Source organism: Ctenopharyngodon idella, chromosome 16 (assembly GCF_019924925.1).
Source record: "Ctenopharyngodon idella isolate HZGC_01 chromosome 16, HZGC01, whole genome shotgun sequence".
NCBI lineage: Eukaryota > Metazoa > Chordata > Actinopteri > Cypriniformes > Xenocyprididae > Ctenopharyngodon > Ctenopharyngodon idella.
Genome location: NC_067235.1, coordinates 12,441,941 through 12,468,597, shown reverse-complemented (window position 1 = coordinate 12,468,597; position 26,657 = coordinate 12,441,941). Strand labels below are relative to the sequence as shown.

General features: G+C 36.4%; 2 protein-coding genes across 3 annotated transcripts; both read left to right on the top strand.

The window, feature by feature from the left end:
• The first annotated feature begins 5,914 nt into the window (after window positions 1-5,914).
• On the top strand, window positions 5,915-9,495 carry LOC127496890 (uncharacterized). 2 transcript variants are annotated; one of them, XM_051864786.1, is made up of 3 exons: window positions 5,915-7,843; window positions 7,949-8,051; window positions 8,726-9,495. In XM_051864786.1, the coding sequence occupies exons 1-3, from the start codon at window positions 7,716-7,718 to the stop codon at window positions 8,882-8,884; spliced, it is 390 nt and encodes a 129-aa protein (XP_051720746.1). In that variant the 5' UTR covers window positions 5,915-7,715; the 3' UTR covers window positions 8,885-9,495. The 2 variants fall into 2 exon arrangements, with proteins under 2 accessions (XP_051720746.1, XP_051720747.1); XM_051864787.1 differs by lacking the exon at window positions 5,915-7,843 and having other exon boundaries at window positions 7,850-8,051.
• Window positions 9,496-12,479: 2,984 nt separating this feature from the next.
• Window positions 12,480-26,626, top strand: hacl1 (2-hydroxyacyl-CoA lyase 1). Its single transcript, XM_051864783.1, has 17 exons — window positions 12,480-12,640; window positions 14,175-14,279; window positions 14,384-14,424; window positions 14,507-14,587; window positions 14,682-14,754; window positions 14,993-15,070; window positions 17,040-17,134; window positions 17,290-17,402; window positions 17,507-17,642; window positions 17,721-17,826; window positions 20,356-20,439; window positions 21,098-21,199; window positions 21,334-21,488; window positions 22,178-22,336; window positions 22,475-22,582; window positions 23,211-23,397; window positions 24,438-26,626. Exons 1-17 carry the CDS (start codon window positions 12,590-12,592, stop codon window positions 24,468-24,470), a joined length of 1,707 nt encoding a protein of 568 aa, XP_051720743.1. The 5' UTR covers window positions 12,480-12,589; the 3' UTR covers window positions 24,471-26,626.
• The last annotated feature ends 31 nt before the right edge of the window (window positions 26,627-26,657 follow it).

The window sequence follows — 26,657 nt, the reverse complement described above, 5'->3', positions numbered from 1 at the left end:
GAAAGGGAAGATCAGAAGCTGCAGAGATTCAATCATATTTGAAACATGGAATGTCAGAACAATGAGTCAATCAAGGTAAACTGGACATAGTCAAGGTTGAAATGGACAGAGAAAAGATAGATCTGCTTGGAATCAGTGAATTAAAGTGGGCACAGGCAGGACATTTCCAGTTAAATTAACGCTACGACTCAGAAAATGACAATACATGAAGGAATGGTGTGGTGTTTATAATCAAAAAGAAGCTATCAAATTTCTTCAGAAGGCTTGATATTGGTATGTTATCATTTCCTGGTGCCTTGTTTCTGGTTAGGGCTTTGATGGCTGTTATTGCCTCATCTGTTGTTGCATTGTTCTTGTAAAGTTTCTGTGTATTCCTTCCATCTTTTTTTTTTCTGGTTCATTCAGTACAATTCCATTTGCATCTTTCAGCATGCCAACTTTTGGCCAAAATTTCCTTTTGATCTCGTTCATTTTCATGTCGGCCAATCGATATTTGCCTTTGGTGAACTCATTTTCAATTTCAGCGCACATGTTCTGGTAATAGGTTTCTTTGTTTCTTTGAATGGCTCTTTTTATGACTTTGCTGATGTCATTTGCCGCTTGCCTATTGCTAGTGACTATAGCTATTCTTCTTCAATAACCTTCAACGTTGCTTCGGACATCCATGGCTTTGTCGGTTTCTTCTTTTTCCTGATGAGTCTTTTCTCTGTTTCTTCAATAATCATGGTCTTTATATCTGCCCATAGTTCTTCTGGCTCTTTTTCATCCATATCTAACACAGAGAAATGATTTTGTAGATTGTTCCAAAATATCTGAGGAATGTTGTCTAAATCAAGCTTTGGCAATGTCTTTATTGATGTCGTCTTCCACAATTTGACCTTAAAGGGTTAGTTCACCCAAAATAAAAATTTCTGTCGTTAAGTACTCACCCTCATGTCATCCCAAACCCGTAAGACCTTCGTTTGTCTTCGGAACACACATTAAGATATTTTTGATGAAATCCGAGGGTATCTGATCCACACATAGGCAGCAACGACCACCTTTTGAGGTCCAGAAAGGTACTAAAGACATTGTTAAAACTGGTGACGTGACTACAGTGGTTCAACCTTAATATTATGAAGCGGTGAGAATACTACACTATTTTCGTTGCAGAGCTTCAGTGTTTACATCAGAATGGCGCATTCGGACGTAAACACTGAAGCTCTGCAACGAAAATAGCGTAGCAGTATGACAGGTGAATTTGTTGAATAAAGTTGTTATTTTTGTTTTGTTTTTGCGCACAAATGTATTCTTGTCACTTCATAATATTAAGATTGAACCACTGTAGTCACGTCGCCGGTTTTAACGATGTCTTTAGTACTTTCCGGACCTTAAAAGGTGCAATGTCGTTGCTGCCTATGTGTGGATCAGATATCCTCGGATTTCATCAAAAATATCTTAATTTGTGTTCCTAAGACAAACGAAGGTCTTATGGGTTTGGGACAACATGAGGGTGAGTACTTAATGACAGAAATTTCACTTTTGGGTGAACTAACCCTTTAATCTAACCCTTTAATCTTACACTTTAAAAGTTCAAGGACAGTCCCACAATTCTTCATCCTCACTGCCATTACTGATGATTTCTATCTTTGCCGACTGCAGATGTAGTTGATTTGGATCTTATATTTGCCATCTGGTGATGTCCATGTGTAAAGCCTTTGCTTATGGTGTTGGAAGAAGGTGTTCGTAATTGATAATTGATTTGTTGCACAAAAATTATGGTACTAGAATTCCATGGATGACGATAATAACAAACAAGTTCGTGTTGGAACAAATCAAGCCAGCTATGTCATTACAATCACGGATGATCAAATTACGCCTTGCCTATTTTGGTCATAGGATTAGGAGGGAACAATCACCGAAGAAGGACACCATTGATGGATTGACACAATCTTAACAGTGGAGAAGACACTGGCCGAACTTGGTCAAATTGCACATGATCGATCTTTCTTTTATCCATCAAGTCACCATGGATTGGGATTGAACCGAAGGCTATTCACAATATTCATGCAAATCATTTTAAGATATACGTACACTATATTGCCAAAAGTATTGGGACACCCCTCCAAATTATTGAATTCCAATCAGGTGTTCCAATCACTTCCATGGCCACAGGTGTATAAAATCAAGCACCTAGGCATGTAGACTGCTTCTACAAACATTTGTGAAAGAATGGGTCGCTCTCAGGAGCTCAGTGAATACAAGCGTGGTACTGTGATAGGTTGCCACCTGTGCTATAAGTCCATTCGTGAAATTTCCTCACTACTAAATATTCCACAGTCAACTGTTAGTGGTATTAACAAAGTGGAAGCAATTGGGAACAACAGCAACTCAGCCACGAAGTGGTAGGCCACGTAAAATCATTGAGCGGGGTCAGCGCATGCTGAGGAGTACAGTGTGCAGAAGTCACCAACCTTCTACAGAGTCAATAGCTACAGATCTCCAAACTTCATGTGGCCTTCAGATTAGCTCAAGAACAGTGCATAGAGACATCACCAAGTGCAATGCAAAGCATCGGATGCAGTGGTGTAAAGCACGCCGCCACTGGACTCTAGAGCAGTGGAGACGTGTTCTCTGGAGTGACGAATCACGCTTCTCTGTCTGGCAATCTGATGGATGAGTCTGGGTTTGGCGGTTTCCAGGAGAACAGTACTTGCCTGACTGCATTATGCCATATGTAATGTTTGGTGGAGGGGGGATTATGGTGTGGGGTTGTTTTTCAGGGGTTGGGCTTGGCCCCTTAGTTCCAGTGAAAGGAACTCTTAATGTTTCAGCATACCAAGACATTTTGGACAATTTCATGCTCCCAACTTTGTGGGAACAGTTTGGGGATGGCCCCTTCCTGTTCCAACATGACTGCGCACCAGTGCACAAAGCAAGGTCCATAAAGACATGGATGAGCGAGTTTGCTTTGGAGGAACTTGACTGTCCTGCACAGAGTCCTGACCTCAACCCGATTGAACACCTTTGGAATGAATTAGAGCGGAGACTGCGAGCCAGGCCTTCTCATCCAACATCACTGCCTGACCTCACAAATGCACTTCTAGAAGAATAATCTAAAATTCCCATAAACACACTCCTAAACCTTGTGGAAAGCCTTCCAAGAAGAGTTGAGGCTGTTATAGCTGCAAAGGGTGGGCCAACTCCATATTAAACCCTAAGAATTAAGAATGGGATGTCATTAAAATTGCACGTAAAGGCAGACGTCCCAAAACTTTTTGGCAATATAGTGTAGATTATATAGAATAAATTATTTTTTACTCATTATACAATAACCACAGATAACTAGAGTATTAATTGGTCAAAGATTGAAACCTTGTTTGTAATCACCATGTTGCATGGAGCCTCCATGGATCAAATTTGTTGGTTCAGCACATCCCATACATGATCAATTGGATTGAGATCTGGGGAATTTGCCATTGTCATGAAGGAGTGTACGTGGTCTACAACAGTCTTTAGGCAGGTAGTATGTGTCAAAGTAACATCCACATGAATGTCAGGACCCAAGGTTTCCCAGCAGACCATTGCACAGAGCACAACACAGCCTTCGGTGGCCTGCCTTCTTCCCATAGTGAATCCTGCTGCCATCCCTTCCCCAGGTAAACGACACGCACACCCGGCCATCCATCAGCAAACTGCGATGTGTTGTGTGTTCTGACACATTTCAATCATGAGCAGCATCAAGTTTTTCAGCAATTTGAGTTACAGTAGCTCTTCTGTGTAATTGGTCCAGACGGACTAACCTTCACTCATCAATGAGCCTTTGGCGCCCATGACTGGTTGCCGGTTCACCTGTTGTCCTTACTTTTAGTAGATACTAACCACTGCATACCAGGAACACCCCACAAGACTTGTCATTTTGGCAATGCTAGCCATGTCTAGACATCACTATTTGGCCCTTGTCAAAGTTACTCAGATCTTTTTGCTTGCCATTTCATTTTTCATGCTTCCAACACATGAAATTGAAGAACTGACTGTTCACTTGCTGCCAAATATATCCCACCCCTTGACAGGTACCTTTGTAACGATATAATCAATGTTATTTGCTTCACCTGTCAGTGGTTATAATGTTCTGGCTGACATATAAATTGAGATAAACTGTCTGAACTCTACTGCACCTTCTCCAGTAGGGAAACACAAAGGCAGCATGTGTTTGAAATGACGGACAATTGAAGAGCACATTGAAATGTTTTTTTTTTTTTTTTTTAAATTCAAAGGGCTCATGAAGGTTCAATACATGCGAGTAGAGTTCAGACAGTTTATCTCAATTTATATGTAGCCTACTTTAGGCAAGCTTTCAATTTCTATACATCAACCAATCACATTCAAACTCTTAAATGATGACTGGAGGATTATACTTACTGTTCTTTAAGTGATTCTGATTAAATAACCTGTTTCTGTAGGATTTTCTTACTGGTCGCATCTTATGGCCAGCAAAGAGCACATTGTTAAGAGGCACCAATCCGGTGAAGGTTACAAAAGTATTTACAAAACATCAGATGTTCCATGAAATACAATGAAGGGCATCATGAGCAAGGTTGGAAACAATAGAGTAAGGGTAGCACAATATTTAATGTTTGTCAGAAATGAAAACAAGGCTGTAAAGGAAAGAATTACAGTGGGTTCAATGGATTCTACTTTAGTTTAACAAAATGCCAGTTGTTCAGCTGATAAATCATCATCATCAAAAACAAAAAACAAAAACAAAAAAACTCAATAAACAAAAAACTCCATACCTTTATAGAGTGCATGCCTTATTAAGACTTATAAAACGGTTAGTTCCTGTCCTTGATTCTGATTGGTCAATAGCTGTGTTTTATTCACACTTCACCCAACAGTTCTGTGTATCACTACACAACACCCTTAGCAACCACTCTTAGCAACACAAACTGTATATTCTTAATTGATATTGTTCATTGACGCTTACTGTATTATGTAGAAGATTCCTGAGAGTCGTGGCTAACGAGTTCCTTATTGCTTCGCGTCGTGCCTAACAATTCCCTTCAGCCGTGACTTATTCACGATACAGCACAGCCTTACTTACAGGTGCTGGTCATATAATTAGAATATCATCAAAAAGTTGATTTATTTCACTAATTCAATTCAAAAAGTAAAACTTGTATATTATATTCATTCATTACACACAGACTGATATATTTCAAATGTTTATTTCTTTTAATTTTATGATTATAACTGACAACTAAGGAAAATCCCAAATTCAGTATCTCAGAAAATTAGAATATTACTTAAGACCAATACAAAGAAAGGATTTTTAGAAATCTTGGCCAACTAAAAACTATGAACATGAAAAGTATGAGCATGTACAGCACTCAATACTTAGTTGGGGCTCCTTTTGCCTGAATTACTGCAGCAATGCGGCATAGCATGGAGTCGATCAGTCTGTGGCACTACTCAGGTGTTATAAGAGCCCAGGTTGCTCTGATAGTGGCCTTCAGCTCTTCTGCATTGTTGGGTCTGGCATATTGCATCTTCCTCTTCACAATACCCCATAGATTTTCTATGGGGTTAAGGTCAGGCGAGTTTGCTAGCCAATTAAGAACAGGGATACCATGGTCCTTAAACCAGGTACTGGTAGCTTTGGCACTGTGTGCAGGTGCCAAGTCCTGTTGGAAAATGAAATCTGCATCTCCATAAAGTTGGTCAGCAGCAGGAAGCATGAAGTGCTCTAAAACTTCCTGGTATACGGCTGCGTTGACCAACACCAGCAGATGACATGGCACCCCAAACCATCACTGACTGTGGAAACTTTACACTGGACCTCAAGCAACGTGGATTGTGTGCCTCTCCTCTCTTCCTCCAGACTCTGGGACCCTGATTTCTAAAGGAAATGCAAAATTTTTGTCTTTAGCCCAGGCGAGACGCTTCTGACGCTGTCTGTTGTTCAAGAGTGGCTTGACACAAGGAATGCGACAGCTGAAACCCATGTCTTGCATACGTCTGTGCGTAGTGGTTCTTGAAGCACTGACTCCAGCTGCAGTCCACTCTTTGTGAATCTCCCCCACATTTTTGAATGGGTATTGTTTCACAATCCTCTCCAGGGTGCGGTTATCCCTACTGCTTATACACTTTTTTCTACCACATCTTTTCCTTCCCTTCGCCTCTCTATTAATGTGCTTGGACACAGAGCTCTGTGAACAGCCAGCCTCTTTTGCAATGACCTTTTGTATCTTGCCCTCCTTGTGCAAGGTGTCAATGGTCGTCTTTTGGACAACTGTCAAGTCAGCAGTCTTCCCCATGATTGTGTAGCCTACAGAACTAGACTGAGAGACCATTTAAAGGCCTTTGCAGATGTTTTGAGTTAATTAGCTGATTAGAGTGTGGCACCAGGTATCTTCAATATTGAACCTTTTCACAATATTCTAATTTTCTGAGATACTGAATTTGGGATTTTCCTTAGTTGTCAGTTATAATCATCAAAATTAAAAGAAATAAACATTTGAAATATATCAGTCTGTGTGTAATGAATGAATATAATATACAAGTTTCACTTTTTGAATGGAATTAGTGAAATAAATCAACTTTTTGATGATATTCTAATTATATGACCAGCACCTGTATATTGTAAAAAACATTTGTTTGTTGCCAGTCTGTGTGTTCACTGGATTATTATAATTACTGGCAAAAAGAATGTTTGGAATTGTAAATTGATATTTCCTACTGGCACACTGAAGCAAAATAATATTAACTGTTTTTGGTATGAATAATGATTTATAAATAAAAACAATTTTTTTCGGTCAAAAATATTGCGTCAAAGACTTTTGCACTCATTAAATTTGAGCAATTTTTATAAACTATTAAACATAATTATAGTAAGTGAATAGCAAGTTAAGGTTATAAAGAATGTATGCAGAAACAATGACGCTACATTTGGGTTCGAGAGTTCATCTCAGGCTGTAGGCACTCATGAACTCTTATTGTAATGACATAGTAATAACCATGTTATTACATGGTCTGGACTGAAATGTTTATTTTATTTTATTTTGATGAAAAAGAAGAAAAAAATGTGATCAAACAACTTAGCACCACAAGTAGCCAAACTCTCAACCTATCATTTGAAATGGTTCTTGAAAGGTCAATACAAAGGTCAATGCAACCACTTGCAACTACACGTCAATTAAATAGACATATTTAGACCAAACTTACACCACTACAAGTGACGACTTATCCAGGAAATATAAAAACCCATAGACAAGCAGAACAGATCTTTTATTCAGCTCTTAACTCCAGCAGAATTTGAAAAATTGTATAAAATGACCTAGAACTAGAAGTTCAGAACCACTAGAAGTTGCCCAAGCCATTTTATTATCATTCCCAGTGGGATATAAAATTCAAAAATTGCTTCAAAACCTGAAGTCTCCCTCTGAGCCTTCACACCACTGGTTGTTAGAATAAAATAATAATTGGTTGTCAACATTCATCCTCAACCATATTCATTAAAATATTTCCTATAATTTCAATTCCTTTATTTCACTAATACGTCCGGTAGTCTTTTACATTCGTCATGCCCCTTTAAAGGTTAAACCCATAAATACCACCATCATTATAAGAGGCTATTCTGAGTTGTATGTCTCTAAGGGAGCCATGATGACGCTATAAGGTAAGTTAATTATGTCAATTATGGCACTCAAGGCCCATCCAGATTTTCTTTGAGTAAAATGAAATGCCAATTTGCCAGAAGGCGCGAATTGTTATGGCTGTGTATAAAAGCAAGGTCAGTGAGCTTTAGGGAAACAGAGGAAACCCAACTGCAAACTGACCCGGCAATCACAGGCACTGCAAGCATGTGAGTTCTTTTGGTTAGATGTTGAAGATGTGGTTGTCTGAGGAAGACTGTTTTATGCTGGGATTGTAATGTCTCTCTATCTCTCTCTCTGTGTTTTGTGTCCAGGATGAAAGTATTGGCTCTGATGACACTACTGATGGTCTCTGTTGAGTCGGATCTCTCAAATGAAGAGTGGAAGTCTCTGAGCAACCCACAGACCAGGACCCTGGTGAGTCAAACCGCTCTGTTCTTCATTCTTCTCGCAAAGACTCTTGCTGATTTAAAAAAAAAAAAAAAAAAAAGCAAATCTGGGAGTTATATTTGAATTTATTAGTATTTATGTTTTATATTAGGAATATTTTTCAGTGTTGTTGAAGTCTCAGAAACATCTTTTGATAAAAGTTGGCACAAAAGGATAAAGGTATAAATGACATTTTCCAACCAGAATTCATGCTACACTCTGGTTCACTTTTACTCAAATCAATTTTGAATTAGTTTTAAAGAACACTTGAATGCCAAAAAGGTATATAAGGAGAAATGTCTTAAATGATTGAATAATACTTATTTCATGTTTTTCTAGAGATAAGGTATGTTTATGAGCTGCATAAACATTAACTAAAATTAAAAATTAATTAAAACAAAATTAATGAATTAAAACTAAATCCATAGAGTATAGAACCCCTCAAAGGTTCTATATATGAAGCACCCGACAAAACCCTTTAAAGATGCAGAACCTAAGAGTGTACTTATGTTTTATTTACATATATGTGTATACAATATGTTTGTATTTGTATTATTACAGTCAGTGTTTCTTCTTCTTATAACTTTTTTTTTTTAGCTTCATTTATTCTTTTGAAAATATTTACTGCATTGTAAATTCATGTTCTTGTAATATTTCTGCAGTTTTTCCGGATCCTACAGTCGTATCTTGAAGGCAGAGAGAGTGAAGCTCAAGCGATGGGCAGGAAAACAGACGTGAAGCTGAACAAAAATAGCAATATGGAAAATACTGGTTACGACAAGTACAACCTCTATCTTCACAATGACATTTATGATGTTTAGCCTGAAGATTTCATTTTTAGTTTCTCAATATCTATCATGTAAATCATTACATCTAATAGTTTAAGGAATGTTCAAGTCATTTTGTCTGTAATGATGTTTTCTTCTCTATATATTTAATTTCTCATAAGTAAATGATTCATATAATTTTTGTTATAAATGTTTTAGCAAGTTACAAACTAGTTGATAAAAGCAAAGCATGTTATAGATATTGTGTTTATAATAAAGACTTATGTAAGTAGGTAATGTGTTGTTCTCTTCAAAATATCATTCCTCTATAGTTTATTTGTTTACTAAATTAATATGAGAATGGAAACAGTGGAATGAAAATAACAACAGTGGAATGAGATTTTGTTCAGGAGTGCAGATTCTCACCATCCATTGTTTTAGAATCTGTGAACTACTTGGTTACTTTCAAAGTTTTATTTATTTTATTAAATATTGAGGATTTCTGTTTGAAAGAAGTAAGTATTGATAAAGTGTAATGAAGGTTTCTAATATTCTCAGGAATGATTTTCACTTGTTTGACAAGTGTTATCAGTAAACGGACAAAGGAAATTTCATATTGATGAGCCAAATTTGAAAGAAAGCTAAATGAGTTACCAATAAAGAAAAACATTGGGAGAAATTTAACAATGTGGTTGTTTCATAAACCTGTAAAGGGTTAAACAACTGTTTGCTGTATATATATATATATATATATATATATATATATATATATATAAAATAATAAAATACCTACGGTGTAACAATGTTTAAAAAAGAAAATGAATGAATGAATGAACGAACACATGGGGAGGGTTGAGGGTGTCTTCCGTTCATTCGTTTTTTTGATTTAATATTGAAATCAAACGGTACTTTTTTTCGTTTTTCATTTTTAAAAAGAAAACGAAAAAAAAAATTGGCTTGATTTTTCGTTTTTTCGTTCTGGGATTGGAAACGAATAATCAGCTTGAATATTCGATCTCTACATGTGGGCGGGAATGAAACGCCTCTTTCCGCTGATTGGTCAACCAGACATCAAACCATGTCGTCATCAGTTGTTCATCGGTTCCGCTCAACAGAATAAAAGTCCCTCGCTCTACAGCTGTAGGCTGATTCTTAGCGCCTTTATTCTAAATTTAATATATTTCTCATCAAATAACCATTCTAGTGAATGGCTTGACACAAATCGTACTGGTGCAGAGTCAGGGCTTAATTCTGTGTAGACATAAATTCATCTACACGTGCAATATTAGTTTATCTCATAAATATTAATTTACTTTGCAGCTGTAAGTGTAAATATGCAGCAGTCACAACTTTTGTTTTAAGGCCTTTGCACACTTGAGTCGGAAATTCGCGTTCGAAATGTTCGCACGTTAAAAAATAAATACGACCTCACGTTGTGTCAATCACGTTAACTCAATGTTAATTCGGATCAGGTTAGATTTTCTGCGTTTTTCGCATCCGTGCCACGCATTTTGAGAGACGTTTTGACAATTCAGAGCCACCGTACGCGAACGCCTAAATCCCCAAAGCCATCTGACAGTTGATACACGTCGTCTACAGCACAAAGCAGTAGCACTGTGACAAACAAAGTGCGGAAAGAGACAGAATATAAAGATGGAGTGTGCCAGTATCGCTAGCAAAGCAAAGACAACATGGGATGAATTTGAAATTATATGACAGATGGGCTATGAAAAGATATTTATTTGTGTGTTTTACAGTCACAGCATATCTATTAGGCCTATTCTATTTTGAGGTTTTTTTTGTTTGTTTTTTGTTTTTTTTTCATAGAGAAGTGTAGGAAATGTAGGTTATCACTGTATGATATGTCAAATATACAGAATGTATATAATAGGCTATGCTATTCCTTAAAGTCATAACTTTTGCTTTAGGAAATATTCTGAGTTTATTTCATTAATATTGAGTATTAATGGATGTCACACAAAACGTTTTATTTTCTCTGCCAACTAAACTTCCAATGCAAATCAGAACCGTTGTGGGACTGACTCCTAGCGCACAGAGCAGTGTTTCGTTCCTGTATGAATCGGAGTCTTTGAACGAATCAGTTGACTGAGTGATTCAATGGCCCAATAAATTTATAGAGATCCACTTGATATTTATTCCTGAATGAATCAGTGTTTTGAACGAATCGGTTGAATAAATGACTCATTCATTAACGCAATGACTTGCCGCCACCTACTGGCGACATTAATTTCATAATCCAAATATCGTTTCATTTTGTCATTAATTTAATATTTCTGTATTCAAAATGTTGTTTAAAACATTAATCTCATTACATTATGCAATTGTAATTGCTACGCATTTACTGCCCTCTCTGAGCAATGTTATCTAACATCTCATTAAATAGATCTACAAGCAACTTCAGATGCTGCTTCTTTGCCACCTCTGCAAGCCTTTGTTTGATACTGATTTAATTGCTAACAACCTATAGCGTCATATTATTTTAATTTAACTGACTAAATTTAAGAACTTAACATTAAAGATGGCATACCTACAAATTTATTAAGATATGGAAAAAATCCTAAACGTAAAAAAAAATCCCCTGAAAATCAATTGCCCTTATGGTAAAGTTAATTTCTGACACCAACAGATGGCAATAAATAGGCTATAAAAATACTATTCATCTCTTGTCAGTGTTATTTCAGGGTTTTGATATCTGAGAGAGCACTATAATGGCTATATTTAACACTATATTTATTTAACATTACCTCTAAAATTGAATTCGGCTGAGTTTTTTTTTTTTTTTTTTTTTTTTTTTTATAAATGTTTGATAGTTCAAACGTTCAATTCCCATTACAGTAAAGTCCATCTCTGAACTAATAGCACCGCTTTGAGGAACTAATAACATGTAATATCTTTTCATATCTGTCATATTTCAAATTAATCTAAAACAAAAGTTTTGACTGCTGCATATTTACACTTAAATCGATAGGCTACTGATTTGCGCTTTACTTCAATGTATTGTACATTCGCTCCGGCTGCCCAGTGCGTCTAGCAGCTTTCCCACACATATTTTTATAGTTGGTCAGTTAAATAAAACAGGCAGTGTGCCAACGTTGTAGGCTATGGGGTAGTTTATGTGCAGCTGCAAAGTAAACTAATATTTATGAGAAAGAGATGAAATGTAGTTGGAATAAATGTGTTAAGTATCCGTACAGCTGTAGAGCGAGGGACTTTTATTCTGTTGAGCGGAACAACTGATGACGACATGGTTTGATGTCTGGTTGACCAATCAGCGGAAAGAGGCGTTTCATTCCCGCCCACATGTAGAGATCGAATATTCAAGCTGATTATTCGTTTCCAATCCCAGAACGAAAAAACGAAAAATCAAGCCAATTTTTTGTTTTTTCGTTTTCTTTTTAAAAATGAAAAACAAAAAAGTGCCGTTTTCTCATTTTTCTGATTTCGATATTAAATCAAAAAACGAATGAACGGAAGATACCCTGTATGTTGTAACACTTCTCTTCATTGTACTTCTACTGGATTCAAAAAAAGGGACAGTAGACTAGCATTTGCCACAAATGTCTTTAAATGTGAGAGTGACACACACTACAGCACGTCCAGTATATCCAGTAGGTGGAGACATGCGCTTTCATTTCATTTTAACTACACACACACACACACCACAGAAGAAGAGCAGCAGGGCAGAAGAGAAGTTTGATATCTGTATATGAGTGAAATGAGTCTGTTGTGAAGGTGATTATGGATGAAGTGACTGGAGCTCAGCTGATCGCTGCGGCGCTCAAATCTCAGGTCTGTGATGTGTTGTCGTATGCTTTTCAAAAAGTGTTTTCTCTTAAGTTTCTCGTGTATATTTATATGAAATATTCTTGCAAAGTATCTATTTAAAACCTTTGTCAATAGCACCTGGTCATAAACGTGTATTTTATTTACAGTGTTGTTATTCTTTGTAACATGCCTGCAAAGAATGAGCGTATCGCCTGCTGCTGTACTATTGTACTTGAACTTGGACAGTGTGTCAAAGGTTCCGCGCACACGCAGTAGAGCTGTCAAAAAAGTGTGATCCAAAACACTAAACCAGGCATGGAGATTGAGTAAATATGTATATAACAAATTGTATGTGTAATAATCAGTGTATGCTCAAAAATGATTAGATAAAAAAGAAATTTGTAACAACTTGACTAAATATGTAGCCTCAAGGGACTTCAAACTTTTATCCCACCCTCATGCGAGGAACCCCATCCTAAACATTAAAAGACAGCTATGTATTTTCATGTATAAAACCCCTATTAATAGTGTGAAAAAATCATAAAATTAAAAAAAAAAAAAAAGATTAAAAAATAAACGAAAAACATTTATATTATGATGCATGTTAGATGTATCATTTATTTATTTTGATCAGATTTATTTATTAAAATCAATTTATTTTAATCAGATTTATTAAATAATTTTTATTATTATTATTAAAGCAGGACATAAGACAAAACAGTCAGACGATACCATCAATACAAAACACATAAAACAGAAAATAGGATGTACATATAATTATGTGAAGTGCAATTGTGTTTAGTATGTGTATATTATAAGTTTCCTAATATATAGGTAGAACAATGCTTATTATATGTACTATATATACTGTATATATACAGTAGCTATCTCACAGAAGTGAGTACACCCCTCACATTTTTGTAAATATTTTATTATATTTTTTCATGTGACAACACTGAAGAAATGACGCTTTGCTACAATGTAAAGTAGTGAGTGTACAGCTTGTATAACAGTGTAAATTTGCTGTCCCCTCAAAATAACTCAACACACACCCATTAATGTCTAAACCGCTGGCCACAAAAGTGAGTACACTGGGCCCAATCAGCCATTTTCTCTCCCCGGTGTCATGTGACTCGATAGTGTTACAAGGTCTCAGGTGTGAATGGGGAGCAGGTGTGTTAAATTTGGTGTTATCGCTCTCACTCTCTCATACTGGTCACTGGAAGTTCAACAATTTATTTAATTATAATTTATTTATAATTATTTATATATTTTAATCAAATTAATATGCCAATTATGTATTTATTTAAATCAAATTTTATTTATTTTAATACTTTTTTATTTTTATTTTAATCGAAGTTAGTTGTTCGTTTGTTCATAAAATCAATTGTGGCTCCTTGGGGGTCCCTGACCCCAGTTTGAAAACCCCTGGTCTAAATGTACTGTTTCTTTTATTGTGGCTTGGATTACCAGAAATAATTTTAATATTAAAATAAATATTCAACATATTATTATGTCTATTAGGTATGTCTTTTCTTATATATAACTCCATCTGCAGAATGTGGAGTACATGTTTGGCATCGTTGGCGTGCCTATCATCGAGGTGGCCATGGCCGCCCAAGCAGCTGGCATCAAGTACGTGGGCATGCGCAATGAACAAGCAGTAAGACAGTCTCTCTTTCCACTTTTATTTCAAATGTGTTCTGGTTTCATTACAATGAAGACTGTCTAGGTTTATGTATACATGCATGTTCTCTCTCCTAACAGGCCTGCTATGCTGCATCTGCTATTGGGTATTTGACAGGATGGTATGAATATGTCAGTTCATTTCTTTTTAACTTGTTTTTTTTTCTCATGCTGTTTTGCTGAAGTATAGTTTCCTTTCCTTAGGCCAGCTGTGTGTCTGGTGGTGTCTGGACCTGGACTGATTCATGCTCTCGGAGGAATGGCCAATGCTAACGTGAACTGCTGGTAGCTCCCACACTGCTGAATTCACTTAAAATGAAAGTGAATAGACCTCAAATGGGCCATTTTTGTACTTTTCTTCTCTTCTTTGAAATCACAGGCCAGTCATTGTCATTGGCGGCTCATCTGATAGGAACCAAGAAACCACAGGAGCATTTCAGGAGTTCCCTCAGGTAGGGTCGCTAGGAAATGTTTGCCTTTGGTACAAAACAACCTCTGGTGTCTCAGTATTTATGTTGATTTTAAATATTAAGCAACAAATAAACACTGTCAATAATTATTAAATCTCATATATTTATTTGTGCTTAATGTGTTAAGTTCCTTTCTAAAGGAAAGAAACACAAACAGTCATTTGTATTTATTTTCTAGTGTCTCTTTAACCTATGATATCTTTTTCTTGTTTCTCATCAGGTTGAAGCTTGTCGTCTGTATAGCAAGTTTTCTGCTCGACCAAGCAGCCTTGAGATGATACCAGCTGTAGTTGAAAAAGTAAATCATGTTTTAAATCATGAATCTCTGTTTTAAGACCCCATAAAATTAAAAATTCAGGTTTTGTGGCTTATAGTCAATGTCTGTAAGCTTTGAGGCCATTTATATGATAATTAACAAAAATGTCGCAAATATATATTTTAGCAGATATAATTTTTTTTTTTTAAATTTACATTTTTAGCCATTTTACAAAATTAAAATTAAGTCTGTCTCTTACAGGAAAAAAATATAGATGACTCATCTTGTTTAAAGAGATTCTTCAAGAGATTCCATTCTTTAAAATTTAGCCATTTAGCCATGTTGTGATGTGATGTAAAATAAAGGCCAAGCTCCTTAATATGTCAGTTATGTTCATCCCAACAAACAAACTAATTTTGTTTCAGTGTTGCTATTGTTAACTAAAACTAAAACATAGTTTTTGTATGTAAATATTAGATGAAAAACTTACCTTTAATGAAAATTAGAAATGTTGCCTAGCCAACTAGCTGAAATAAAATAAGTTTGAGACTAAGCACATAACTAAATTACTAAACCTAAAAATGGAAACTGAAAATATAAAAATAAAAGCTAATTCAAAATATCAATAAATACTATAATAGTATATAAAATATAGCTGCAAGATGCAATAAAGGGGCCAAGCATCACAGGAGCTATAAATCAAGCGGTGAGCATCAGACCAACTGCAAAAATTAGTAATTTGGAGACATTTGGAGACTGTTTTAAGCAAAATGGTTAAAAGCCAAAAATACAATCACTTGTAATGTGACATAATTGCTTATTACTTTTGACCAATATGTGGCACTGACACTAAAATCTGGTGTGGTCAGTGTTGGGTGACAGCGTTGCAGAGATTGGCGTGTTGTAGAATTTGTCACATTAAACAAGAATGGTTTGATGAATTGACTTGAATTCATTATTGACCCAGTTTCATTACAATAGGCAAAATTAATCAAAAGCTATTAGCATTTTTTGAACTTTCATTACAATTCTTGACCACAAGGTGGTGCAGCTCTGAAGCTTTTTGAGTACCTTCAGGGAATGGTTCTGATGACACTTACCAAGTTTCGTAACAATATGCCAATGTGTTGGTAAAATATAGCATTTTATGACAAAAGTCAAAATGGGTATAGTTTGACTTGCCATGCTATACCAAATCTAAAGAGAACAATTTTGTGCTTTTTGAAAAAAAAAGAAAAAAAAAAGCCATTTTTCATATTTCCTGACCACTAGGCGGCACTGTGCTGAATCTATGTAGATACACTCAGGTCATGGTTGTCATAACACACACCAAGTTTGGTTAGAATACACTAAGGCGTTGCGTCCATTTTGGTGTGTTTGTCAAATTTGTTCGCACAAAGCGGTTTGACGAATCATTTAGATTTTTTTTTTTTTTTTTTTTTATTTATTTTTTTGTCGCCATGGTATAAAAATGATCTGAGCAGATTTTGGTTAAAATCGGATTAACCATCTTGGATGAGTTAAAAAAAAGTAGGTTTTTCTGAAAATTCAAAATGGCGGAAAGTGACGTCATAGGGGGCAGTCGAATCGTCTTTAGCCAAGGAATCAGAGGACTTTTGTTTCTAGCCCTTACTGTTAATAGCATAAATGTAAGTGACATTTTGGACAGTTGGTGGCGCTAGAGGGATTGAGTTAGAGACTCCAAAATTGCTGTGGTTAATGGTCAGACTGTCCTCTATATGTGTGTCAAATTTCACAACTTTTTACCTTACGGTTCTATGGGCTGGCGTAGACTTTCAGGGCGATAAAGAAGAACAACACTGACTGATACAATAGGTGTCTACGCACCTTTGGTGCTTGGCCCCTAATAATACTAAAATAGCACAGATTTTTTGTCAAACATTTAATGGGGTCCTGAAATTAAATGCTCCTAATGTAGGTGAAATATACAATATACAATGTTCTGTAGTTAATGAGATGTTTGTGTGTTTTTTTTTCTTTTTCTTTTTAGGCTGTAAGGAGCAGCATTTACGGCCGTCCAGGAGCATGTTACATAGACATAGCTGGAGACATGGTAAATGCCAAAATAGACCGGACCAGTGTCAGGTGAGCTTCATGTAGACTTGAAGATTTATCATAGCAACGGGGAGCTTCCTACTTACCGTAGTTTATGATGTGATCACTTATTGATGAATTTTCTTTTGCATCTTGAAATATGCAAAATTGCATTGCTTTTATACACGTTCTTCATTTTTCTTTAGGTTTGTTTCCTGTTGTCCTGCTCCTCCTGTGAGTCAGGCTGACAGCAGGGAGATCACACAGACTGTCAGGCTGCTCAAAGCAGCTCAGAGGCCTCTGATCATCGTGGGCAAAGGTGAACAGAATAAAACTGAATGACCCAGGTGTTTGAGCATTGTCAAGGCTAGGCGAAATGAAAGCAATGTTGGGCATGCAGTGTTGAGCTGTGATCTGGTGCAGGTGCGGCGTATGCCAGGGCGGAGAAGGAGGTCCGGGAGCTTGTGGAGGTGACTGGAATCCCCTTCCTTCCCACACCTATGGGGAAAGGACTACTGCCGGATGACCACTCCAACTGTGTTGCTGCAGCCAGATCCAGGTATGTGTCTAAATGATCTTTACAAAATCTCTTTTTAATGAAACCGACTGATGTGATGCCCATCTCTCTCTGTTCTAGAGCTCTATTGCAGGCTGATGTTATAGTGCTGCTGGGTGCCAGACTCAACTGGATCCTGCACTTTGGTTTTCCACCAAGATTCAGTCCCCATGTGAAAATCATTCAGGTTAGTTGCAACCTGGACACTCAGTAAGTTGCTGCAACATCGGTGTAAAGACTTTAAAGTCCTCCTGCAGTCCATAATTTTATCACTTAACTCTTCTTTGATAATCAAAATTACATATTTGATAGGGCTGGGACAATGGGATCAATTTTCAGTTCACGATACAAAGAATCTGGATCGATTCTGATATTTTCTGAATGTATTGCGATTCTTTCTCAAATTGATTCTGAGCTTAGTTTTTAACAGCAGATCGCACTAGATGCTTTAGAAACAGTCGTACTCTGCTTGCTTCTAATTCCTCACACACCACTTAAACCTAACCAGTGGAAACAAATGCCGTGAAGCCAAACCCCCTCGTAGAAGAATGCTGTCATGTTTACAGCTGTGACAACGAGCGCTTATCAGGATAAAATAAACACTGGATTTTCAAAAGTATGTGAAATTTGCGGCTCCATTGTTGCAGTAAACTTGCACAACATTCTTGAATGAATAATTTATAGATTGCCGGTCTGTTATTGTAGGGACATTGACTTTTATTTTCACGCCCCTAAACATGACGAACAAAACTAACTCTGGTTGGTTGCTTTACATGTCAGTCAAACGTCCTCTTGGGCGGTCCTTAGCCAATGAAAGCTGCGATAGTCCATACCTTCTGCCGTCAGTCTGAAGGTCTGACTATGTGAGACTAAGAATCAATTAGAGAGAAAATATCAGAATCGATTAGGGCTGGGCGATACAGCTAAAAAAATTACCACAATATAATGTTTCATACTGATCGGTATCAATAATTATGGAGAAAAATTTAGTAGAAAAAAATGTTTGAATTTAACCAATGCATTTTTAATTAAGGCAAACAACAATTTAAAACAAAGCAAAATAAAATGTAAACAAATCTTTCTTATATTTTGTATGGAGATTAAATAAATAAGTGTTAAAGAAACTTAGAGCTGCACAGTTCTGGATAAACTGAGAAACTTTTTTTGTTTGTTTCAAACCGAGATCACAATTCTGAATGACAACTAAACGAAATAACATGTAATTTAGAGGTTCTGACAAAATATTAAGTGCTGCAGTCTATTTTAAAATTTTAAATATATTTTAAATATATAAAATTTTAAACGACACGCTCATAAATACTCTCGTTTCATTACTGGATGAATCTGTGTATTTGAAAGAATCTGTTAAATGAAGATTTAACGTCAAATACATTTTTTAACAGTCACTTGTCGCCATCTGGTGGTGAAACAATGTAATCGATAAATGCGTCATTTTCAGCGCGTTCAAGTTTCTTTCAAAAGCTGATTTGCTATTTTGATCGATAACATAGACATTATGTTTTATCTGAACTATAAACTCTTATCTCAGTACTTCTTTGATAACTTGAATATTTGTAGCACATACTGTGTGATTGAAAGCACTGTTTGTGCAGCTGTTAATGCCGACAACAACTGCTCTCTCAAGACGAACTTTGAAGTAGATCAACTGTAAGACGTAAGGAAACCATGAAACTGCCACACTGACGAGCTGATATGTCCTTTTTTTTTTAATTTTTTTTATTAACAATCACCTCGTCGTCGGCAGGTACAGCACTCATTTTCATGTGTTTGTGTGTTCTGATTTCACGTGGCGATTGCGCTACTGAACTCCACAGCAACTTGTTTCTTGTCACTCGTAGCGCATCATTTAAGTGAAACTATATAGAGAGTTATATCGAACATCTTTTCTATCGTTATCGATTAAGACGTACCGTCGATAAATATCGATACCGTTTTATCGCCCAGGCCTAGAATCGATCCAGAATCATTGTATCGCGAATCAAGAATTGAAGTATTTTCCTAGCCCTAATATTTAAATGTTTTTTTTCCGTACGAAATAATTTCTTCATACCTTTAAATAGCTTGAATGTAACTCTACACCCTTACTTCATTTAGTATATGCGGAACCATGAATATGCAAATTAGTCCCCATCTCCACTCAATCACACTCGGTCAACTTTACTGTAGTAAACGCTACACAATGGCAAGTGGAAATACTGGTTTAATTCAGCCATATATTGTTTGAACCAGAAACTGATTCTGAAGAAGTGGAAAAGTGAATTATACAGGGTCGTCTACAAGTCGATTTATCTGAATGGTTATGTGTTTTATGTATCGCTCTTTACAATATCAGACACATACAATGGTAACTGATATGATAAGCCTTTGGCTTGACTATGTTATCAAACAGCTAATAATGTGTTGCTAATGTTACACAAACTATGTTCCCGTTCACCATCTCAGAGCCAGACAGCTGCCTTCTAAAAATCAGCATCCTTAGAAACACTTTGAACGTTTTTGAGCGTTTTTGAAACTGTCTTTGGTACACTGCAGTTTTAACGAGAAAATACTCAGCAATGGTGTTGACTGATGAATTTGCACATGGTTTGTCTTAAAGCATATTAAAGAAAACCACATATAAACAACATTAAAAACTTAATTTTCACCACAGGGGGTCTTTAAGATTACTAAATGATCTTAATGTGAATTTGTTCAGGTGGATCTATGTGCTGAGGAGTTGAGTAATAATGTGAGAGCCGCATCTGCTCTGCTCGGAGACATACGGGCTGTGGTCAGCCAGGTAAATTACAGTATCCTCAGTTATCTTACACCCTTGCACTCTTATCTGCATCATGACATCCTACACTTTCAGAAAAAAAAAGGTACAAAAGCTGTTACTGAGGCAGTACCCTTTCAAAAGGTACATTTTTGTACCTAAAGACTAGTGCATATTAGTGCCTCAAAGGTACATATTGGTACAAAAAGTGTACATATTAGTATCTAAATGGTACATATTAAAGCTTTTTTAAAGGGTACCATCCCAGTGACAGCTTTTTTATGTATATGTTCTATAGACTCTGTGAGAGACTCCAAATGTTCCAATGGAATCCAGTATGTTTTGTAACATTTATTTCCTTTTACTTTGACTTATAATGTTACACAAAGGTCTTTTGCAAATATGTATCATTTAATTTATTTTCTCTGACCCTTACTATAAAATGGCAGTTTGTCTATATCTTTAAGACTTCTCTATGTCAATGACCTCTGTCTTTATTGGCTAACGGCTAACATCTTTGCCTGTGAAATGAGGTCTGTTAGAGAATACTGAATCAGTGTTGATAAGTGTAAGTGGATGGTCATATGTTAGTGATAATTTTTGCAGTTTGATATCAATAAATGATGGAAAAGTTATGGAAATGAAATGGCCTCTTGAATCTCTTTTTCTACTTGGTTTAAAGCTGTTGGAGACCGTAAGATTAGAGTCCTGGAGATTTCCTTCTGATTCACAATGGTGGGTGACACTGAGGGACAAAATGGCTGCCAATGCTCAGATATCAAAGGTGAGCTTGTGTGCCAGTAACATACTTGATGTAATAAAATTGCTTTCAATTGATCATTCAGCTTTCTGTAAATATTTCAACTGTGAATTTAGCATTTATGGTATTAGATGAACCATTTTTATTGTGTCCCACAGAATCTTGCCCTCCAGTCCACTCTGCCCATGAACTACTACACAGCGTTCCACCATATTTCTGAGCTCTTGCCCAAAGACTGCATCATAGTGAGTGAGGGAGCGAACACTATGGACATCGGCCGTACCATGCTTCTCAATTACCTCCCACGACACAGGTGAGAGGCATTTTCCTGCCCCATTGTTCACAGCTGGACAAGAGATGATACTCTCTTTGTTTGAATTCATCCCTAGATCACTATTCACTGTTTAGCTGTCCAGATCCAGACCTTGGATTGCTTCAACTTGAACAGTGAATCATTCTTCATGAATTAAAATGTTTGTAAACATACATAAACAGAGGACAGAAAAAATGATGTGCTCTGATTGTCATGACAATGGCAAATTTTAAGACCGCTCTGATGAGAAAAATGGAGAGCGACAGGTTTTTTTTTTTTTTTCTGCTGCAAGAAAGTCGAGATCACAAGAAAGCTACTTTTATGTTTCGATAAAAATAAAAAACTGCTTTTATGTTTGGATCATAAAAACAACTTGTTTAAATCATGAGGAAAACTGTTTTGATCACCCAAAAAAATTTAGATCATGAGAAAAAAGGTTGTTTAGATCACAAAAAACATATTTTATTATGTTTTGATCATGAGAATGAGATGTTTAGATCATCGGAATAACAAGACAGATCACACATTTTTTTATTTTATTTTAGCTGTATAACATATTGACTCCTGTAAGTCTTTGGTCTTTTTCTGGAAAGGAAATTTAGAGAATGTACCATAGACTACGTAGCTCTATTAAATGTTGAGTTCTACTGTAATGTTGTCCAGAGCAGTAATCTGAATGTCCTGTACAGGTTAGATGCAGGCACATTTGGCACTATGGGGGTGGGTCCAGGCTTTGCCGTTGCCGCAGCAGTTTTGGAGCAGACCCAGAAGAGCGCTCAGAGAGTGGTGTGTATAGAGGGAGACAGCGCTTTCGGTTTCTCTGGCATGGAGGTGGAGACCATGTGCAGGTGAATTATACATCATGATGTGTCATTCTAGTCATTGTTTATCTAGGACATGGAGCTCCACCTATAGGACGTTTGTGGGATGTGCATACTTTTATAATGGTTATATTTGCTCTGTCTCACTATAACTATTCTGAATAGGTATAAACTGCCCATCATCATCATAGTAATCAACAACAATGGCATCTACAGTGGAGTGGATCCAGAAACATGGAAAGAGATGGAACAGATGGGAGACATGACCACCATGTGAGTATTGAGCCTAAGGAAAGTTCTGGGTTCGTTCTAAAGCAGAGGTGCCTGAACGACTACGAAGGGTCACTTGATTGAGGGCTGTGGAACAAACGTAAATGTTATATTATATAATATTAATTTACAGTCTCTATATTTCATATATATATATTTGAAATATAGAGACTGTGTGTGTGTGAGTGTGTATGTGTGTGTGTAATATATATATATATATATATATATATACACAATATATACAATTTACCATTGGCTATCAGCTGATAGCCAATGGTAAATTGTGAATCCCAAGTCCCTGCCTTTGCTTTTGATATTCCCCTTTTGGTCGTTCATGTTTCACCCATCCTTGTGGTCAGACAGGATCATAGACTGTATAAAACAGGACAGGATGCGTTTCTCATTTTTGACAATGGATGGTGATGGAAGTTTTGCGACTTTATATCTTGCCAATTCAGACTTTATAACTCGATTTTTCAAGTTTATATCTCGCAATTCTGAGGAAAAAAAGGCATTAATTGTTAAAAATGTATTTAATTTAGTTGAAACGCTGCCAAAAGGCTTAATATCTGTTGAACCCAGCGGGTATCAAACACTTTTCATAAGACTGACCTGTGTGTTTGTGTCTTAGTGCTCCTCCAGTGACCCTGCTGCCAGAGGCACGGTACGAGCAGGTGATGAGTGCGTTTGGGGGTCGTGGGTATCTGGTTCGAGCGGTAGAGGAACTCCGCAGTGCACTACAGGAGAGTCTGACAAACACAGAGATGCCCAGCCTCATCAACGTACTTATAGACCCGGCCTCAGACCGCAAACAACAGGTACTGCACACACGCGCAGTCTTACATTTTAGTTAAATCAGTTGGAATATCATTAACAATTTATATAAAACACAACTCATTTGTAAATTCTTATATTAAATACGTAACTACACAGGAAAAACACTGAATTTAAGTTATTGGCAGTAGGCTAGTGTGGTGTTGGACCTTTGACATGTACAGCGTGACTGTTAAACAGTTAGTTCGCCCAAAAATTAAAATTATCCCATGATTTACTCACACTCAAGCCATCCTAGGTGTATATGACTTTCTTCTTTCAGCCAAACACAGAGCTATATTAAAAAATATCCTGGCTCTTCCGAGCTTTATAATGGGAGTGAATAGTAACTGAGAGATTTTGAAGCCCAAAAAAGTTAAGCCCCTTGAGTTGTATGGATTACTTTTATGATGGATGGATGGATGCACTTTTTTGGGCTTCAAAATCTCAGTTACTATTCACTCCCATTATAAAGCTGGGAATTTTTTTTAGTATAACTCTGATTTTGTTTGACTGAAAGAAGAACGTAATATACACCTAGGATGGCTTGAGGGTGAGTAAATTATGGGATAATTTTAATTTTTGGGTGAACTAACCCTTCAAGTGTTCATAACATCACAAGGCCTGTGTAACCTTAAATTTCAACGCCAACACAACTCTAACATAACTCTTTTTTTTTTTTCTTTTTTTTAACTCCTCTCCGCCTCTCTCATACACACACCTTAAACACATCTGACCTTTCTATTCTTGAAAGTTATGAGGCCCCATTATTGAAAGTTGTGACCCTCTTTGTTGTGCTGGTTGTATCCTGGCAACCACACGCAGACGTATTGAAGGATTGGGTGTCATAGCGAGCTGGAACACTGAAACTCTCTGTGTATGTCACACTGACACTCAAAGGGCTTCCCCAACGATGAATGGAAACTTTCTAGTATTACAAAAGCATTTAGAAGTAAACAGGATCGACTTCAATGGAGTTTATTCATGTGTAAACTTTTGTTGTCTTTAATGTTCATATCATAATGAAACTGTATTTATCTCCTAGGAGTTTCCCTGGCTGACACGGTCAAATCTTTAAAAGCTGACAGAGGTATCAGATGTCGGATCACACTGTATCTTACACTACATTTGGTCAGTTTACTGTAGGTGGCACCATTTCCTATAAAAAGAACCAACAATTAAGAAACTGTACATTTTATATGATCTCAGTCTCTACTGACTGAAATGAATTTCCCTAGATTCCAGGTCTTTCTGTAAATACTTAAAAGAAAAAGTTCACCCAAAAATGAGAAATTCTGTTATCATTTACCTCATGTCATTCCAAATCTGTTTGGTTTTGTTTCTTGTGGAACCCTAAGACCCTTTTTTTTTTTTTTTTTGAAGATTTTCCAGCAGCTCTTTCTATACAACCCTAGAAATTAGTTCCATCGTTCTGAAGTCAATGGGTTTTTTTAATGGATTTTTGGTTAAATGTCTGAAATAAGGTCTGTGGTTAAAATAAACTCAAGATGTTGCTAACAAGTGGCTAAATAGCACTACAGATGTTATTGGAGACATTAAAGGGATAGTTCACCCAAAAATGAAAATTCTGTCATTTACTCACCCTCAAGTTGTTCCAAACCTGTACGAGTTTCTTTGTTCTGTTGAACACAAAATAAGATATTTTAAAGAATGTGGGAAACTGAACAGTTCTGGGGCACCATTGACTTCCATAGTATTTATTTTTCCTACTGTGAAAGTCAATGGTGCCCCAAAGCAGCCTGGTTACAAACTTTCTTCAAAATATCTTCCTTTGGGTTCAACAGAAGAAAGAAATTTATACAGGTTTGGAACAACTTGAGGGTGAGTAAATGATGACAGAATTTTCATTTTTGGGTGAACTATCCCTTTAAATGCTGTCATCACACTGAGCAGGAAAAATCTTCTACTATTCTATGAATAGTCCTTTTTTACAGCCTTGTTGTGTTTATACTTGTGCTCTTGCAAACTATATTCTTACTCCAGCTTGTAGATTTTAAATAAAAATTGAAAGAGTTGTTGGAAGCTTGGTGATGGTGGTGTTGAAGTCATGTGGCCATGGTGTAGTTCATTTAAAGCCTAAATTTAACTTTTATTGCTGGTGATTGTATTTTTGATGAACGAAACATGTAAGAATCATAAACTTTTGTTGTTCACAAAGCATATTTTATGCAATAATCCAAAAGCCAATGGAAAAATCCTTGTTGAGGGAACCAGGGTGATGCTAACTTCCTGGTTAACCTACAAAAAATGTCATCTCTTCAGTACTTTATAGTGACCATCTCAGTCAAACTAAAAAAAAAGTGATTCATATGTTTTGTGTAAGTCTTCTACAGCTTTATGTGAGGAATAAGCTAAAATGTAAATCATTATTCGCTGATAATATTCACGTCTTGCATCTAGCCCGCATTGTTTTGTTCCTTTTAATAGCTTTGCAGCCGTGTTCACTATGAACTGTCATTCTGTGGAAAAGAGCGACGGGAAGATTCTTCAAAATATATATTTTTTGTTCCACAGAAGAAAGAAAGTCATACAAGTTTGCAATGACAGTGAGTAAATGATGACAGAATTTTTGGGTGAACATTTCCTTTTAAAGAGAAAATGCTAACAATGTCAAATAACAAGTTGTAACAAGGGACATTTCTCTGGTTAATACTATCTATGTTTGATTATTTTATTTTACTTTTTTAATTTCCACTGTATGTTTAGAGTATTTTAACCTCTGATCTCAGGTCAGTGTTGTGCGCACTGCTCCAGAGGGCTTCTGTTTAAGCTCATGTCAGTCTCTGGATAATTGAGGTCTTCCTGGCCTCATCCTCTGCTCTTTCATAAGGTATCATTACAGTGGTGCTTTATCACAGAGTGAGAGAGCTTCTCCGCCTTGACCTTGGCAGATCACACCATTTTCACATTTCCAGGTGTGGAAATGTTCCCAACAGTTTTACAGCATATAAAAGACTTATTAGAAGAACAATTTTCACAGCCAAATGTGTAAAGGTGAGAATGACGGTATTTGTGGCACATTATAAAAGCCTTGTAATTTTGTTAATTATTGTGCACAAACAAAAATGGCCTCATGTACATTGTTATTGTATAAAAAAATATAGTGATTTAAAAATATTTTTCTAATAACAACTTGATAAAAAACAATGAATGTAATTAGATTTTCTTTGTAAGATTTTGTTGGAAAATTAAAATGCAATTCATAAGAAGCCATCTCTGCCTCTGTCTTTCTCTCCATCTCCCT

Coding starts and splice junctions, on each gene's coding strand:
- LOC127496890 (XM_051864786.1), top strand. CDS start 7,716: ATGAAATGCCAATTTGCCAGAAGGCGCGAATTGTTATGGCTGTGTATA. Junction 7,844..7,948: donor ATCACAGGCACTGCAAGCAT/GTGAGTTCTTTT, acceptor TTTTGTGTCCAG/GATGAAAGTATTGGCTCTGA. Junction 8,052..8,725: donor ACCCACAGACCAGGACCCTG/GTGAGTCAAACC, acceptor ATATTTCTGCAG/TTTTTCCGGATCCTACAGTC.
- hacl1 (XM_051864783.1), top strand. CDS start 12,590: ATGGATGAAGTGACTGGAGCTCAGCTGATCGCTGCGGCGCTCAAATCT. Junction 14,588..14,681: donor AATGCTAACGTGAACTGCTG/GTAGCTCCCACA, acceptor TTGAAATCACAG/GCCAGTCATTGTCATTGGCG. Junction 17,403..17,506: donor TCTGATCATCGTGGGCAAAG/GTGAACAGAATA, acceptor GATCTGGTGCAG/GTGCGGCGTATGCCAGGGCG.